Source organism: Thrips palmi, unplaced genomic scaffold, assembly GCF_012932325.1.
Source record: "Thrips palmi isolate BJ-2018 unplaced genomic scaffold, TpBJ-2018v1 HiC_scaffold_17, whole genome shotgun sequence".
Lineage (NCBI taxonomy): Eukaryota > Metazoa > Arthropoda > Insecta > Thysanoptera > Thripidae > Thrips > Thrips palmi.
In genome coordinates, this window is record NW_023144626.1 from 9,890,764 (window position 1) to 9,907,200 (window position 16,437).

General features: G+C 61.9%; 1 protein-coding gene across 1 annotated transcript in view; it reads left to right on the forward strand.

The window, feature by feature from the left end:
* The window catches only part of LOC117643452 (filamin-B-like), a 55,769-nt gene that overhangs the window by 30,167 nt on the left and 9,165 nt on the right, over positions 1–16,437 (forward strand). Inside the window, 3 exon segments of the mRNA XM_034382367.1 lie at positions 15,518–15,664; positions 15,771–15,992; positions 16,139–16,418. Coding sequence (XP_034238258.1) covers positions 15,518–15,664; positions 15,771–15,992; positions 16,139–16,418 — 649 coding nt within the window.

The following is a 16,437-nucleotide window of genomic DNA, read 5'->3' on the forward strand; positions in this document are numbered from 1 at the left end:
CTCTCTCTCTCTCTCTCTCCTCTCTCTCTCTCTCTCCTCCTCTCTCTCTCTCTCTCTCTCTCTCTCTCTCTCTCTCCTCTCTCTCTCTCCTCTCTCTCTCTCTCTCTCCTCTCTCTCTCTCTCTCTCTCTCTCTCTCTCTCTCTCTCTCTCTCTCGCACACTCGCGGAACGCCCCGCGAGTGTGAGGGAGACAGCGGCAGGCAGCGAGGTGCGGCTGGACAACAGCCATCACGCCTCTGGGGCCGACGACCGACTGATTCCGAACAGGGCTGTATGTCCTGTCGTCGCTCTGTCTCTCTCGCGCACCGTTCGGGACGCATCTTGAGTGTGAGAGAGACTGACGCAGAGCGTCGACAGAGCAGTGTTCGGCGTCGGCATGCAGGTGCATCGCTGGCCTATTCCAGGCCGAGTTTTTTTTGGGGGGGCGGCCCAGCAGTGGGCCACAAGACCGGTGGAGGCGGCCAAAATCCCGGACGCGTTTCGAACTCCAGAGTCGCTGAATGGTACCCGAATCGAACGTGTGACCCCACCAATGGATTGCTCTCCGAACGAGGAATCCATTGGTGGGGTCACACGTTCGGTTCGAGTCCGGGTTAGCGACTCTGGAGCTCAAAACGCGTCTTGAGTTTTGGCCGCCTCCACCGGTCTTCTGGCCCACTGTGCGTAGAGTCCTATGCGCTGGCTGGACTCCAGCGCATGCTCACGCGCATGCTCTGCTCGCGCTTCGGGGTGCTTCGGGGTCCGGTGTCCGCGGCTGCTGGGAAGTGGGCAAGGCCGCCTTCCCACGGGACTGCCTCCGGACGGGGCTCACAGTGTGCCGTGTGCCGCGTACCGTGTGCGTGCACTTGGTCCCCTTGGGGTGATCCAACCCAGGAACAGGAAGGCGGGCAGGCGATGCGGCGCCGCTTATCTTATCAGTGGCGTGGACTGGCGGCTCGTGGACCGAAAAGGAAGGGAGGTAGGGATGCGTGCGAGCTGCCCTTGCACAGTGGGCCAGAAGACCGGTGGAGGCGGCCAAAACTCCAGACGCGTTTTGAGCTCCAGAGTCGCTAAACAGGCCTCGAACCGAACGTGTGACCCCACCAATGGATTCCTCGTTCGGAGAGCAATCCATTGGTGGGGTCACACGTTCGGTTCGAGTCCCATTTAGCGACTCTGGAGCTCAAAACGCGTCCAGAGTTTTGGCCGCCTCCACCGGTCTTCTGGCCCACTGTGCCTTGGCGCTGCACGCTGATTCCGTCCAACGCTTTCGTCGCTCTGTCTCTCTCGCACCTGTACGGGGCGCCCCATGAGTGCGAGAGAGAGAGCGACGAATCGGAATCAGTTTAGCGCACGCCGCGGGGCGCCAACGGCCAACGGGCAGCCAGTGGCAGCCAATAGGCGGTCGGTTGACTTTCCTCGCAAATCACCTGCTGGGGACACGTGCCTAGTCCAGTGGCGGGGCGGGGCGGGGCGGGGCGGGGCGGGGCGGGTTTGTTTTCACCTCGCGGCCGGGCCCTGCTGCCGTATCCTGCAGCCCGCAGGCGTGTCCGGGGCATCCTGTCGCCGAGACTTCCGTCGTGCGTGCGACGCGGTGCGACGCGCAGCGTGCAGCGGCCTGGCCTGGCCGGGACCAGCAGACTGATTCCGAGAGTCGTCTTCGTCGCTCTGCCTCTCTCGCACTCACGGGGCGTTCCGCATAGGTGCGAGAGAGACAGACCGACGAAAACGACTCTCGGCATCAGAAGTCTACAGCGGGCCAGCGCACAGTGGGCCAGAAGACCGGTGGAGCGGCCAAAACTCTAGACGCGTTTTGAGCTCCAGAGTCTCTAAATTGGCCTCGAATCGAACGTGTGACCCCACCAATGGATTGCTCTCCGGACGAGGAATCCATTGGTGGGGTCACACGTTCGATTCGAGTCCCATTTAGCGACTGTGGAGCTCAAAACGTCTCGAGTTTTGGCCGCCTCCACCGGTCTTCTGGCCCACTGTGCAGCGCCGTCTTCTTCGGTGCGGAGCAAAAGGCGAGGGGGTAAACACTCGCGTAATACCCTGTACACAAAAACCGTGTATTACGCGTAATACGCGTTATTGTAATACCATTTTGGGGCCACATGGGCCAAATTTTTGCCTTTTCATGCAGTAATACACGTGTAATATCCCTGTAATACACCGTAATACCGAGTACTCTGTACACGATTTCTTGGAGTGGTTACCCCCTCGGCAAAAGGCTTTATACTGCTGTTCGGCACCACACTCTAAATGTCTTACGAAGAAATTTCCCATAATACGAAGGAAATGGCGCAAGCATAATACGAAGGTGGTTTTTCTTCGTATTACGAAGGTTTTCCCGCGTGGGAGAATCTGCAGTCTGAATTGCACCCAAGAACTGAAGTCATACTTCACCTTGCAGTGAATAAGGAGGGAAATTAAAGTGTAACTCATGATCTTAAAGTGTTCATAAATCTACTAGTTTGAAGTATGCATTGACCACAGTTTAACTGCAGATATACGACTGCAGCTCAAGTGCAGTTCAAGTGCAGTTATTTGTAATGAACTGCAGTTAAAATGCAGTTTAAGTACACTTAACTGTCATTCAACTGTACTCTGACTGCAAAAAATCTAGTACTTATTTCGGACGTTTCAGTTTTAACTACAGTTTTGTCGGACAGTTCATGACAGTTTTGTAAAAACTACAAATTTGAGTAAAAATATAAAAAATAGTGGCGAGAATTGATGGACCTCTACAGTCACACCCTTCCTCTTCCCTCCTTTCCTTGTTTTGTCGTGTAAGTTTGTCAGTCTGATGAGTAGTCGAACCCGGGCGGCCGCGCTTGTCAGTCCGCGGCGCTGCCATCTGCGCCACGGAGACATCTGAGGGACAGGGTCCAGCGCGGGCGATGCCAATGGACGTGCCCGCGCGCGAGGGATTTACCGCAACTCCCGCCCGGCGCGGGCCACTCCACGGGGAATTTTCACGTCATTTGTCCGGACATGCCGGTTTGGAAGCAGTGCGGAGCTTCACTTTGCGAAATTCAAAGAGATTAAATCACTTTTAAGTGACAGCGCTGAAGGATATTCAGAGTGAAGATGGTAGTACACTTGGACTACTAGCGGGACAAACTCTAAGTGTAGTTTCTGACTGCATCATGAATTGAACCCGAGACTGTATATGCGATACACTAGTCTTTACTTTCTAAGTGTAAGTAAAGAGCAGATGAGAACTGCATTTGATATCAACACTTCGCACTTGTAAATGAAGCTAACTTGAACTGCGGTTTCAACTACATTTCGGGATGACAGAGTGGACTGCAGTTGGATCTTAAAACAGAGTGCAGTTTAAGGACAGTTTTTGTCCACTTTAAATCATACAACTGACTGCAGCAGACGATACAAAACTGATTACATTTTAAATACAAATAAAGGGAAGAAAAGAACTACAGAAACGAACTGCAGATGAACAACTGCAGTTTCATCTACAGTTCCACTACAGATCCTCCCACGCGGGTTTCTTTGTATCTTACAATGATAGAGCTAAAAAGATTCGTATTACGAAGGAATATTGCTTCGTATTATGCTTGCGCCGAATTCACTGTAACATACGAATAACATAGGTCAAATTTCATTGTAAGACATTTAGAGTGCACTCCCCTGCAGGCCTCAGAGACCGTCAGGTGCCAGCCTTCCTGGCTTGCCGATCACGGCGCACCCCGCCGGCCTACCGGCCTGCAGTAGGCTGATTCCGAGAGTCGTTTTCGTCGCTCTGTCTCTCTCGCACTCACGGGGCATCCCGTGTAGGTGCGAGGGAGACAGAGCGACGAAAACGACACTCGGAATCGGCCTTCAGGGAAAGCACAGCGTTATATTGCAGTGCCCCTCGTGCACGACTTGAGGACTTCCCATGCCGCCCCTCGAGGCCCCTCCCCCCTTTCTTCTGATTCTACCGCTTTCGTTCTCCGCGGATGAATAATTTTGAAAGTGTGTGCACCGCACGCGCAGCACGCGCAGCACTCACTGCACGCGCATCGCGGTGGTGCGGCGCGCCCGCCTCCAGTGGAGGCGCCCTCCACGGCCCACCGGCCCCACCGGCCCACTGCAGGCGCACGACCGCGGGGGTAAATGAAGCGTGCGAACGGGACTGCGGCACGACGGCCCTGCACACTCATTCCGAGAGTCGTCTTCGTCGCTCTGTCTCTCTCGCACCTATTGGGGACGCCCCATGAGTGCGAGAGAGACAGAGCGACGAAAACGACTCTCCGAATCAGTGTGCTGCTGCCTTGCTCACAGCGCGCCGCACCGCGCAGCCCGCTGCCGCCTGATTCTGCGGGACCCCTTCGTCGCTCTGTCTCTCTCGCACTCATGGGGCGTCGCGTAGGGATGCGAGAGAGACAGGCGGCTGGCTGCGTCGCCCGCAAATAACACAACTGCAGCGCACTGCGCGCGGCGCATCGCGATGACTATGGATGAGCTTTCCCGCTCCGCGAATCGCCGCGCTTCCTTCCGTTTGGCGTTTACGCGCCATTTTCGCTGTTACGTCATTTATGCACAGTGTAGTTGCACGGGAGCGGCGGCTTTTAGTGCGGCGTCACTGCGCGGCGGTGCAGCCGAGGGCTGAAGCTGCCGCCGCACAGTGGGCCAGAAGCCGGTGGAGGCGGCCAAAACTCTAGACGCGTTTTTAGCTCCAGAGTCGCTAATTGGGACTCGAACCGAACGTGTGACCCCACCAATGGATTCCTCGTTCGGAGAGCAATCCATTGGTGGGGTCACACGTTTGGTGCGAGTCCCATTTAGCGACTCTGGAGCTCAAAACGCGTCTTGAGTTTTAGCCGCCTCCACCGGCTTCTGGCCCACTGTGCGCGGAAGCTGCTGCCTCTGGGTTGTGCAAGCCAACCTCTAAAACGGCTCAAAACGACGACGGTCACCGAGGGGGTCGGCACGAGCTGCTGTGCTGCAGGCCCACAGGCCGCGCGGGCGGTCCAGACGGCGCTAAACGCTTCCGGGAGACGCGCTGAGCCGCGCTCCGTCTCTCTCGCACTCGTGGAGCGTCTTGTGCTGGTGCGAGAGAGACGGAGCGATGAGGCGCTGTGGTGCATGCGTGTGCAGCGGCGGTCCTGAACCCCGTGCGGCTGGCGATACCGTCCCGCAGCGCAGCCCTGCGCGGCAGCACTCGGCACTGCCTACCCGCAAGGCGCTCCACGCCCACCGGGCCACCGGGCACGCCTCGCGTCGCACAGTAAAGCCGAAATCCTGAACGCGTTTTGAGCTCCAGAGTCGCTAAATGGGACTCGAACCGAACGTGTGACCCCACCAATGGATTGCTCTCCGAACGAGGAATCCATTGGTGGGGTCACACGCTCGGTTCAAGTCCTGCTTCGCGACTCTGGAGCTCAAAACGCTTCTGGAGTTTCGGCCGCCTCCGCCGGTCTTCCGGCCCACTGTGCGCCGTCCACGTCGGCGATGCTGCACCGTGTCTGGTCCCCGTGGCACGGCCAGCAAATTCTTTTCTTTTCTGCGGTGCCGGCGCTAGGGTGGCCGACCAGTGGGGTGGCCGCCACAGCGCAGCAGGGTCCCCGTGAGTGAAAGTCACTCCGTCGAAGCCACGACCGAGGCTAGGCGACGCTAGGCGACGGTCGCGACGTGCCGATGCACGGAATGCAAACGACAAACGACTGCCCCGTCCGCGCGCTCGGCGCTTACACTGTGCGTCCCGTGGGAGAGAGAGGAGAGAGAGAGAGAGAGAGAGAGAGAGAGAGAGAGAGAGAGAGAGAGAGAGAGAGAGGCGCGTGCGATTAGCCCGGCACTTCCAGGCACTTCCCGCGAATGAAGCCACCAAAGCGCTCCCTAATAAGCAGGCGTTATGAAACAGGCAGCGCGGCAGCGCTTAGTGTAGTGAGCAGAGTGAGCACCTGCCGTTGCGATTCGCGTCACAAGTCACCACAGCGTCGCGCGGCACCAAGGCGGCACAGTCTGTGATTTGAAGCGTTACCGCCGTTACAGCACCGGGATGAGACAGACACACACACACATGGCTCGCACTAGCAGCGCCCTGGGACGGAAAAAAGGGCGGGGACGCAGCATCGGAAGCGCCTCGGGCCGGTACCTGTGCCGCCGAGCCGAGCCGAGCCGAGCCGAGCCGAGCCGAGCTGGGCCGAGCCGAGCCGAGCCGAGCCGAGCCGAGCCGGGCCGAGCCGGGCCGAGCGCGCTCGGAAAGGAAAGTCGAGAAAGTGGCGATGGGCTGGCACCGCGGCACCGCGGCACGGCGACCGACACTCGGGCTCGATTATCCACCGACGGAAGGAAGTAAAGATGAGAAAAATGCGACTGGACACACACACACACATACGCTCACACACTCGGCAAATGGCGCGCGCAAGGCTGGGGCCTTATCACCCCCCCCCCCTCCCCCCGGGAGTCGTTTCCCAGTGGAGGTAACCGCTTTGCTCCGAGCAAGCCAAGACCGCCGCGGTGCCGGTAGTGGCAGGCAGGCCGCACAGTGGGCCAGAAGACCGGCGCGGGCGGCCAAAACTCTAGACGCGTTTTGAGGTGCAGAGTCGCTGAACAGAACTCGAACTGAGCGAGTGGATCCCTCGTGCGGAGAACAATCCATTGGTGGAGTCACACGTTCGGTCGCAGCCCCATTTATAGCGACTCTGGAGCTCAAAACGCGTCTCGAGTTTTGGCTGCCGGCTCCGGTCTTCTGGCCCACTGTGGGCCGGTAGTCGCGGTGGCGCCGCGGCAAAGAGCATTGGGAGCCATTGCCTAAGCAGCGGAACGGCGTAACGCCCCCTGCCGCCCTCGTCGCTCTGTCTCTCTCGCTCCCCCACGCGACGCGACGCGCCCTACGCCCCGTGAGAGCGACAGAGACGGAGCGACGAACGAAACGAGCCTCGGAATCGGGCGGCGGAAGATAAAGGTGTCGATTCAATTCAATCGCGGAGCTGAGCCAATCGCGGCCATTCGTAATTGCCACGCCTTTCCGCCCCGCTGACGTCACAGCCACTGCAATTCATTCCAAATTATTTCACGAAAAAATTGCAGTTTAATTTTAAAAATTGGGCACAAAGACTTATGAGAAATATTTGCGCTAGTCTGAGGACTGACCGCAGTAAAGCAGCTGGCATGCGGGGCGTCGTTGCGGCAGTCGTGCGCTCCAGACACCTTCACCTTTGAGGGTTCAGCGCGAGTGAATGTGTGACCTTAGCGGTCCCGGACTCCACCGGCTGCACCGGCTGGACTGGCTGGACTCCAGCCTGGCGCCCTGGTTGCCCTGCCCGCCCTGCCCACAGTCAAGTGACAGCCCAGAGTAATGCCTGTGGCGAGAACCTTCGGCGTCGTGTGGAGACTGTGACCGGCCCCGCGTCGCTCTGTCTCTCTCTCTCTCTCTCTCTCTCTCTCTCTCTCTCTCTCTCTCTCTCTCTCTCTCTCTCTCTCTCTCTCTCTCTCTCTCTCTCTCTCTCTCTCTCTCTCTGGCCCTCTCCCCGCGTGAGTGCGAGAGAGACGGCGATGCCGCGCGTGTCGGAAGGCAGGAGACTAACCCAACCTGACCCGGCCCCGGCCGCGACCACGATCATTTCCTTTGCCGCAGAGTCTTCCAGTAGAGTCCACCTTCCAGAGGAACTCAGCTTTCTAAACACATCTATGATTTAATCAGGAAAGTGGTGTTGTCACCTTCCGCGGCCACGTGGTTGGTGGTCGTCGTAGACGTCGTAGACCCCACTGGCAGTAACCCTGGTTCCGCCTGCTTCTAGTCGTAGCGTACTATAGTCTACAAACTTGCTGGTTGGTTCGAACCTGGTGCCGTTCGCTGCGACGCCCTTCCGAGGCCAGTCCAAGGGCCAGAAGACCGGTGGAGGCGGCCAAAACTCTAGACGCGTTTTGAGCCCCAGAGTCGCTAAATGGGACTCGAACCGAACGAATGACCAAACCAATGGATTGCTCTCCCCACGAGGGATCCATTGGTGGGGTCACACGTTCGGTTCGAGCCCCATTTAGCGACTCTGGAGCTCAAAATGTTCTTCTGGCCCACTGTGGGCCGCCGCCGCGAAGGCGGCCGTGACGAGGTCGCCCGCGGTGACGGCGACGGCCTGCACGGCCTGCATGTCCACGGCGGTGCCCTGGCACGCACAACGCGCCCCTTTCGCAATGCCACAGCCACGTGAGCCTGCCCGGTCGATTCCGAACAGTTCGCTTGGTCGGTGTCCGTCCTGCCGGACGCCCCATGAGTGCGAGAGAGACAGAGCGACGAGAGCGCCGTTCGGAATCAGCGTCTGGCCGAGCTGGCCGTCGTCGACCGCAGCGGCGCAGCCAGCTCCATTCAATCCATGCAATTGAATGCGCTGCGCTGCTCCGCGCTGCTCGGCCGGCCAGGATTGTTCGCCGTGTTGACATCGCCGTGCCGCTGCAGCCTGCCGCCGACTGATCCTGCACAGCGTCTTGTCTCTGTCGCGCCCGCAAGGGACGCCCCGCTAGTGCGAGAGACACGGAGGGACGACGACATCGCGGCGCCGGTGCGCCGCTCCAGCCTGTCATAACACAGAGGCTCCCCTTTCGCGTTGTTCCACGTTTGCCAATCGCGCTTCGCCGACGGCGACCCGTCCGCTCTTTGGCGCAGAGTGTACCTGCGGCACTGCGCGTTGCTGCCGCGCCTTACGACGGCCTGGAGGCGGCCTGGAAGCGGCCTGGAGGCGGCCTGGAGGCGGCCTGGAGGCGGCCTGGAGGCGGCCTGGAGGCGGCCTGGAGGCGGCCTGGAGGCGGCCCGGAGGCGGCCCGGAGGCGGCCTGGAGGTGGCCTGGAGGCGGCCTGGAGGCGGCCTGGAGGCGGCCTGGTGGAGGCGGCCTGGAGGCGGCCTGGAGGCGGCCTGGAGGCGGCCTGGAGGCGGCCTGGAGGCGGCCTGGAGGCGGCCTGGAGGCGGCCTGGAGGCGGCCTGGAGGCGGCCTGGAGGCGGCCTGGAGGCGGCCTGGAGGCTGGAGCAGGGCAGGCGACACTCGTGGACTACATGTCAAGGAGGGCGTGGTGGGGCCGGGGCCGGGCCGCCGTGCCGGCCGGGGCGTTGACATCGATACCTTCGTCGCGGTGGGATGCACGTAGGCGGCGAGGAGCTCGCCTTGCTGCTCTGGGAGTGCGTGCTGCAGCGGAGCAGGTCGCGCCGCACCCTGTGGACTATGGAAATACAATTACCGACTGCAATAAATAATTGGCAATGTATTAAGGTAGCTCCTCGCGGTCCGCGTCCCCAGATCCCCATGTTGCGAATTTGAACGGGTAGCTAGAGTAAGACGCGTGTGGGATGCTATTGAATTCATAACCCGTTCCCAACCGTATTTTTTGCCCTCAGGAACTTGTAAGTTTTTGTTTGGCGCACAGGTCGTGAGCGTTCGCTCGCCGTTGGTTCCCTTTATGGTTCGGTTTATGGATGAGGGCTGGGCCGCACCGCCGCACCGCGCCCCGACGACCCCACACCGCACTCAACATTCAAACAACCAACACGCGCAGCGCGCAACGCGGGCCTCCACTGTAATTTGCCCTCGCGGTGTACAGTGCAGTGCACGGCCCGTCGAAAATTGTCGAAAAGTGACGAACGTTGTGCGATTGGCGCTGCTTGGTGGCTGCGCGCTGCGCCGCGCGGTTCACAGTGGTCCAGAAGACCGGTGGACGCGGCCAAAATTTTAGACGCGTTTTGAGCTTCAGAGTCGCCAAATGGGACTCGAATCGAACGTGTGACCCCACCAACGGATCGCTCTTCGAACGAGGATTCCAATGGTGGGGTCACACGTTCGGTTCGAGTCATGTGTGGCGACTCTGGAGCTCAAAACGCGTCCGGGATTTTGGCCGCCTCCACCGGTCTTCTGGCCCACTGTGCGCCGCGACTGTGGCATTGCGGGCGGCGGTTGCGCTGTTGGCATTTCTTGGCGCACTGCACCTCGCCGCACCTCGCCCGTCCTGCATTGCTGCCTTCGACCTTTACTTCTGCCGATAATCGCTAGCCGGCCCCCGCGGCCCCCACCCGCCTCCTTGTCTGGTGTAACCTCGCCGCGGCACCACAACACAGTGTAGCGCCTGCCAAGCCCGCCAAGCCTGCAAGAAGAAGCAGTGTCGTCCAGGTTACGTCGTCGACTGCTGGAATATGGTGGGAACGTTCGACAGAAAAATGGGTCGAAGCGCCATTCATTATTCAATACATACAAAAACAGGACGAAAGAATGCAAACTTTTTGTGAAATATACTCTGCAAACTCAACAGTGTACTCAGTACACTCTAGTTAGAGTGTGCTCATGAGTACACGCTAGTTCGAGTGTACTCATCCGAGTACACGCTAGTTAGAGTGTACTCATGAGCACACTCTAACTAGAGTGTACTGAGTACACTGTTGAGTTTGCAGAGTAAAGTTGTGTCGAAAATTATCATGAAAGAGAGGGACAAGCGAATTCTGGAAGGGAATCGGTCACGAAATTCCATGCGCCGGTAAGTTTTCCTCCGTTGGCAGACTCCAGCTCCAGCCAGCCCGGCTCCGGCGCGGCCCTCGTGTTCCAGGCGGCCCAGGCGGCCCGTGCATACAGTACAGGGTACCGCAAGGGGCCCAACGGACCCACACTGTGGGTCCACAGGGACCACATCAGGCGGGGCGGGCACGGCACGGGCAGGGCGTAGCCAGGCGGAGCGCACCTCGGCGCCACATGTGGTCACGGGCGAAAAGCTGGAGGGGGGGGGCATTGGATCGTGATTCCTATGCTGTTCGCGCTGGCTAGCCTCGGCGAATGTGGCCAATGTTAAACCCCAGCCGTTTTGGGCGTTTTAGTAGAAACGCTCTCTCGCTCTGCGGCGCGCTGGCGGGCTGGCGGTTCCTCGTTGTGTGTGAGAGGGTCCTTGGCGGGGCCAGGGCCTGGCACACGCCACTCGCCCGCCAGCGCCAGTCACAGCGCGTTATGAAAGATTCCTCGACGGGTACACTGTACAGTGCATGACGGCGTGACTCGCAGTGACTCGCCGCCAAGGCGCCGGGCGGCACTAACAGGTTCCAGCGCCGCGTCATCCTGGTCCATCCGTCAGTGTGACTCCGCTCCGTCTCTCTCGCACTCGCGGGGCGTTCCGTCGGGGTGCGAGAGAGACAGAGCGACGAAGGCGCGACTTGCTGGTGGCGGCGCGCGCGGCGGCCAGCCGACCGGCACCTGCAGCGCGGCGTCAGCGCAGCGGCCTGGACGCCCCGCGTTCCTGATCGGCGAGGTGCTGCACAGTGGGCCAGAAGACCGGCGCCGGCGGCCAAAACTCTAGACACGTTTTGAGCTCCAGAGGAGCTCAATGGGACTCGAACCGAACGTGTGACCCGACCAATGGATTCCTCGTTTCAAGAGCAATCCATTGGTGGGGTCACACGTTCGGTTCGAGTCCCATTTAGCGACTCTGGGGTTCAAACCCGTCCGGGATTTTGACCGCCTCCACCGGTCTTCTAGCCCACAGTGTGCTGGCCGTGGCTGCACGCCGCGCTCTACAAGCCGGCCGTGCTGTGGGTGTCCGGGGCGTTGCAGTCCTTGCGGCACTCGGCGGCGGCACCGCGCTGGCACCGCCACATGCAGTGCCGTGACGCACGCGACGCGTGGGCCGCGCGGCGCGTGGGTGCCAAGGAATCGCAGAGTACATCTGGGTGGAGCCGCCGTCCGTCGTCGTGGTTGCTGCACTGCTTGGCGCGGCCAGGCGTGGCGCGGCCGCGCGACTTGTCGCCGCGCGTTGTTCTGGGCTGGCTGGGCTGGGCTAGGTACACTGGAATGCGGTTCCGCGGCGGGGCGACGCACTCGCGGCGCGGACGCGGCCGTGAAGGGCAGCAGCGCGGCCAGCACGGCCCCATGCAGCGCAGCGCGAGCGCCGCGGCCAACTTCCCTGGACTTCCCTGGACTTCCCTGCAACCAGGGGACGGCGTCCAGGCCTGCCTGCCGGGCTCCAGGAGGACTGTTTCCAATGAATGGGCGACGTGTTGCACCTGCGCTGCCCGGGCGGCCAGGGCCGGGTGCTCTGGAAGGCACCTACCTGATGGGGCGCGCCTGCTAAGGTAGCCCCGGTCGCTGTTGTTGTTTCTTTTGTTGTTGCTGCCTTCTCGGGCTCCTCGGGCAGGTGGGGAAGGGGAGGGGGGCGTGCAATCTCTCTCCCACCGCCGGCACGCCAGGCCGCACCGCCAGGCCGCCGGGCCGCCAGGTAGGTCGCCGCCCTACCGCCCTCCTCTCCTCCCCCGCCGCCGCGCCGCCGCGCCCCGGACCGCCGAGGCAGAGGCGGCCAGCCCGAGCTGGCGGCGCCACGCCGTGCTACGCCTTGCGCCGGCGAGAGGCCCAAGCCCCAAGCGCGGCGCGGGGCGCGGCGGCGGCCAGCCAGCAGCCAGTCAGTCTTGGTAGAGGCCCTCGACGAGCAGGTCGACGCGCTGCTCCGCGACGCGACCGCGTCCTTTTTACAATGCTGAATCCGCGGTGATGACGGAGTCCGCGTCGGGAGTGACGGAGTGACGGTGTGCAGTGACAAAGTGACAAATTGACGTTTCAAGTGACTTCCCCGACGTCCTCTCGAGGGTAAGGTTCGCGGTGCGGCGTGAGCGTGCGTGAGTGCGTGAATGGGGGACGCGGCCCTCGATGGATACGCGTTGTGCGCGCCCAGGAAGTGTCACTTTGGGCGTCTCGGCGTCGCCTGGGCGTCGCGCTGAAGGAGCCCAGCCAGCCAAGACGTAGCCAAGACGCCAAGACTGCCGATCACGGCGGCCGGGCCGCGCCGTCCGCCAGTCTGCCTCGCGGCCCGCACTTTCTTGCCGATGGGAAAGCGGCGCGCTTCGATCGCAGTGTGTGCGATGCCTTGGCGATGCCTTGGCGATGACTCGCCGCGGTGGAGCCACAGCGGCACGGGTGGCGCCAGGAGCCAGCGGAGACAAAATGGATACACAGTGGATACACAACCGGTGCCGAGGCATGCCAAGGACCTCAACGAGGTGGACCCAGGCGTCGCCCCGCGAGTACCGCTCGACCAGAGATGCCCGTCCAGTGAGCCTGGCGGCCAGGCCGGCCAGGCCCTGCCCGTGGTGCTGGCGTGCTGACCCCTGGTCCAGTGAACCTGGCCGACTGGTGGATGCGTGGAACGTGGAACGCCGCGCGACAGGTGGATTAGGCGGTTACTCACGCGCGGCGCGGCGTCGGTATGCGACGTGCCGACTGCGGGCATGCATGGATACCGGTTCGCCCCCCTCCCCTTTCCTTCCAGTCCGCCCCTGGGCTGGGCCGCGGCTGGGCCGTGGCTGGGCCCGGCCCCTCGCCCGGTCGGTGCCAGCGGTGTGCCAGCAGTCCAGGACTCCAGGCAGGACTCCTTGCGGCCGCGTTATCGGCCTTCCAGGCATTCCAGCCTTCCGTCTCCAGCCCCATTGCCCCCCAAGCCGCTTTTCTCCGGTCCGATTCTGCCTCTTCTTCCAGCGGCGTCCCCCCAGATCCAAGTTTAAGCGCCTCGTTACCTAGAGCCCCGCGTCCCGCCCCGTCCCACGCCGCGCCGCGGCTGGACTCCAGCCAGCCCAGCCAATTCTCCAGCATTCCAGCTCGGCTTTTCACCCATCCGGCCATCCGGTCGACGCGCCGCTCCTCTCGCCCGGAGTGCCGCGGTGCCTTCTCTGTTACATCACCGGCAGCGGCAGGAGCCGTATAGGTTCCTCTGTCTCCCATTCTCCTCCGCCCACAATTTACACTCACGGTCACGCCCATCAAGGTCGCCAGCGTGATGCTATCGGCCGGACATGCCGGCCGGACAGCGGCGGCGAGAACACCTTCGGTTGGGTAACACCTTCACTGTAAATTGGGGGGATTGTTGTTACGATTGCCACGTAATTGTTGGACGGCCCCGCCCCGCCTCGCGCCTCCACTACACTGCGGGCCGAGCGGTGCTCTGTCTCTCTCGCTCTCAAGGGTGCGTGACGCAGGGGTGCGAGAGAGGCAGAGTGACGATGTCCGCCATTATTGGACGGCCCCCGATACAGTGGTCGGTCGCGCCTCGCGGCTCCAATCTGCGGCAGGCCGACTCCGAGCAGTGACCGCTCTTCTCTGTCCCACTCGTTGGGCGTGGCGGTAAGGGTGCGAGAGAGACAGAGCGCCACGACGCCAGTTCGGCAGCAGCTTGCTGACAACGACTCTCAGATGTGAATAGAATGAGTTTGCGCTCGTCTGCAGTCGCGGCGCGTCGCGGGGCGTGGTGGGCGTGGCCGTGGCGTCGCCGTCAGCGGAGTGCCGAGCGCCGCGCGCGGCAGCACGGCGTGCACGGCGTGCACACAGGAAATGAACCTTCCACCGGCGGCAAACCGGCAAACGCCAAGGCCGTGCTCCAAGCGCCGTTTCCGAGACTCACCGCGTTTTGGTCTGAACAACTCCACAGCCCCAAAGGCCAAAACACAGCTGGCTGGCGGCTCACAGTGGGCCAGAAGACCGGCGGAGGCGGCCAAAACTCTAGACGCATTTTGAGCTCCAGAGTCGCGAAATGGGACTCGAACAGAACGTGTGACCCCATCAATGGATTCCTCGTTCGGAGAGCAATCCATTGGTGGGGTCACACGTTCGGTTCGAGTCCCATTTAGCGACTCTGGAGCTCAAAACGCGTCTAGAGTTTTGGCCGCCTCCACCGGTCTTCTGGCCCACTGTGCGGCTCGCGCACCTCTCTGTGTGTCGATGCGTCATGCCCCATCCCCACCGCGGTGCGCTGTTAGTTGTTTCCGCAGCTGGGCGGGCGCGTCGGACGCGTGGGCGTAGGGACGTGTGTGCGAGACGAGAAAGCGAAGGCGGCCAAGACCCCCCGCGTGACGTCACACAGTGGGCCAGAAGACCGGTGCAGGCGGCCAGAACTCTAGATGCGTTTTGAGCTAGAGTCGCTAAACAGGACCCGAACCGAACGTGTGACCCCACCAATAGACTGCTCTCCGGACGAGGAATCCATTGGTGGGGTCACACGTTCAGTTCGAGTCCTGTTTTCGACTCTGGAGCTCAAAACGCGTCGAGAGTTTTGGCCGCCTGCGCCGGTCTTCTGGCCCACTGTGCGTCACCACGCCTGTGCAGCAGTGCTGCAGCCACCTGAGGGGCACCGCGTCGTCGCCCCGCTCTAGTTGCCCCCGTCGTCATGCAGCCCGTCGCCGCCCTCGTCGTCGGCCTCATTCTGAACAGTGTCGTGCTCTCTCGCACTCGTGGGGCGTTGCGAAGCGGTGCGAGAGAGACAGCGCCTGCCATGGCGGGTCGTGCGTCCCCGTTGGCCGGCGCCAAAACGCAGCCAAGTGCGTGACGCCGGGCCGACGCGACGCCGTGACCGGGGGCGGTGCTGCTGCGCCCCTACCGCCTCGCCAAATTCCAGATTTCTCTTCCCGCGGATCGGAAGCCAAACATCCAGAGAGACGGTGCATTTGGCAAAGCCAGCCGTCATATTAAAAAGAGAACTCCGCGACGGCAGGACGGTCTTGGTCTTTAACCGCGTCGTTAAGCCACTACGCCGGCAGTGGAGCATTGCAGGTTGGAAAGCAGGAGTGAAAGAGTTTTTTATCGTGTTGCAGGCAGCCCCTGGCAGGTCGCAGTCATGGCCGGGCCCAAAATGTCGGTGCTCGGCGAGGCGGTGCGCCTGGTCGCCGCCGGCACCACGGCCACCTTCGAGCTGAGCGCGCTGGGCTTCAAGCGCGCCGACATTGACGTACACATCATGAGTGAGTAGCCAGCGCTGGCGGGTTTCGAACCCACGACCTTCGACGTGCGCGACGGTCGCCTTAGCCACGCGGCCATGCAGGTGCTGACGGTGGCGTCGTGTTGCAGGCCCCTCCAAACGGCCGCTCAACGCGCGGCTCATGGAGGAAGGCGGCGGCATGTTCCGCATCGAGTTCACGCCCAACGAGGTCGGCAGCCACCTCGTGGAGGTGTCGCTGGCCGGCGAGAAGCTCGCCGCCGGCCCGCTGGTCGCCAAGGTGTACAACTCGAGCCTGATCCGGGTCACCGAGGTGGGCAGCGGCGTGGTGGGGCAGCCGTGCCAGTTCAGGGGTGAGTACTGCCGGCAGCCACGGGCAGTCACTGCCGGCATGGCCAAGGCATGGCCATGTGTGGACGAGTCGGAGAAAGGAGTGGCGGTCGCTAATTGCGCTGCCACACTGCCAAAAAGAAAGACGTTCAAGCGGTTTGCTTTACAGTGGACGCCAGCCAGGCGGGCGAGGGCCAGCTCGAGATCTCCATCAACGAGGGCGAGGTGCCGAACCACGTGCAGGTGGTGGGCGGCGGCCGCTGCCTCGTCAGCTTCACGCCGGAGCAGACCAAGCCGCACCTCATCGACATCAAGTTCAACGGGGAGACGGTGGCGGGCTGCCCCTTCGTGTGCGCCGTGTCGGACACCAGCCGCGTGTCGCTCACGCTGCGCAACCTGGAGCTGGTGCCCGTCGACGAGGTGGCGCGCTTCCACATGGCCGTGGACGGGTGAGTGCTCCACCGCGCA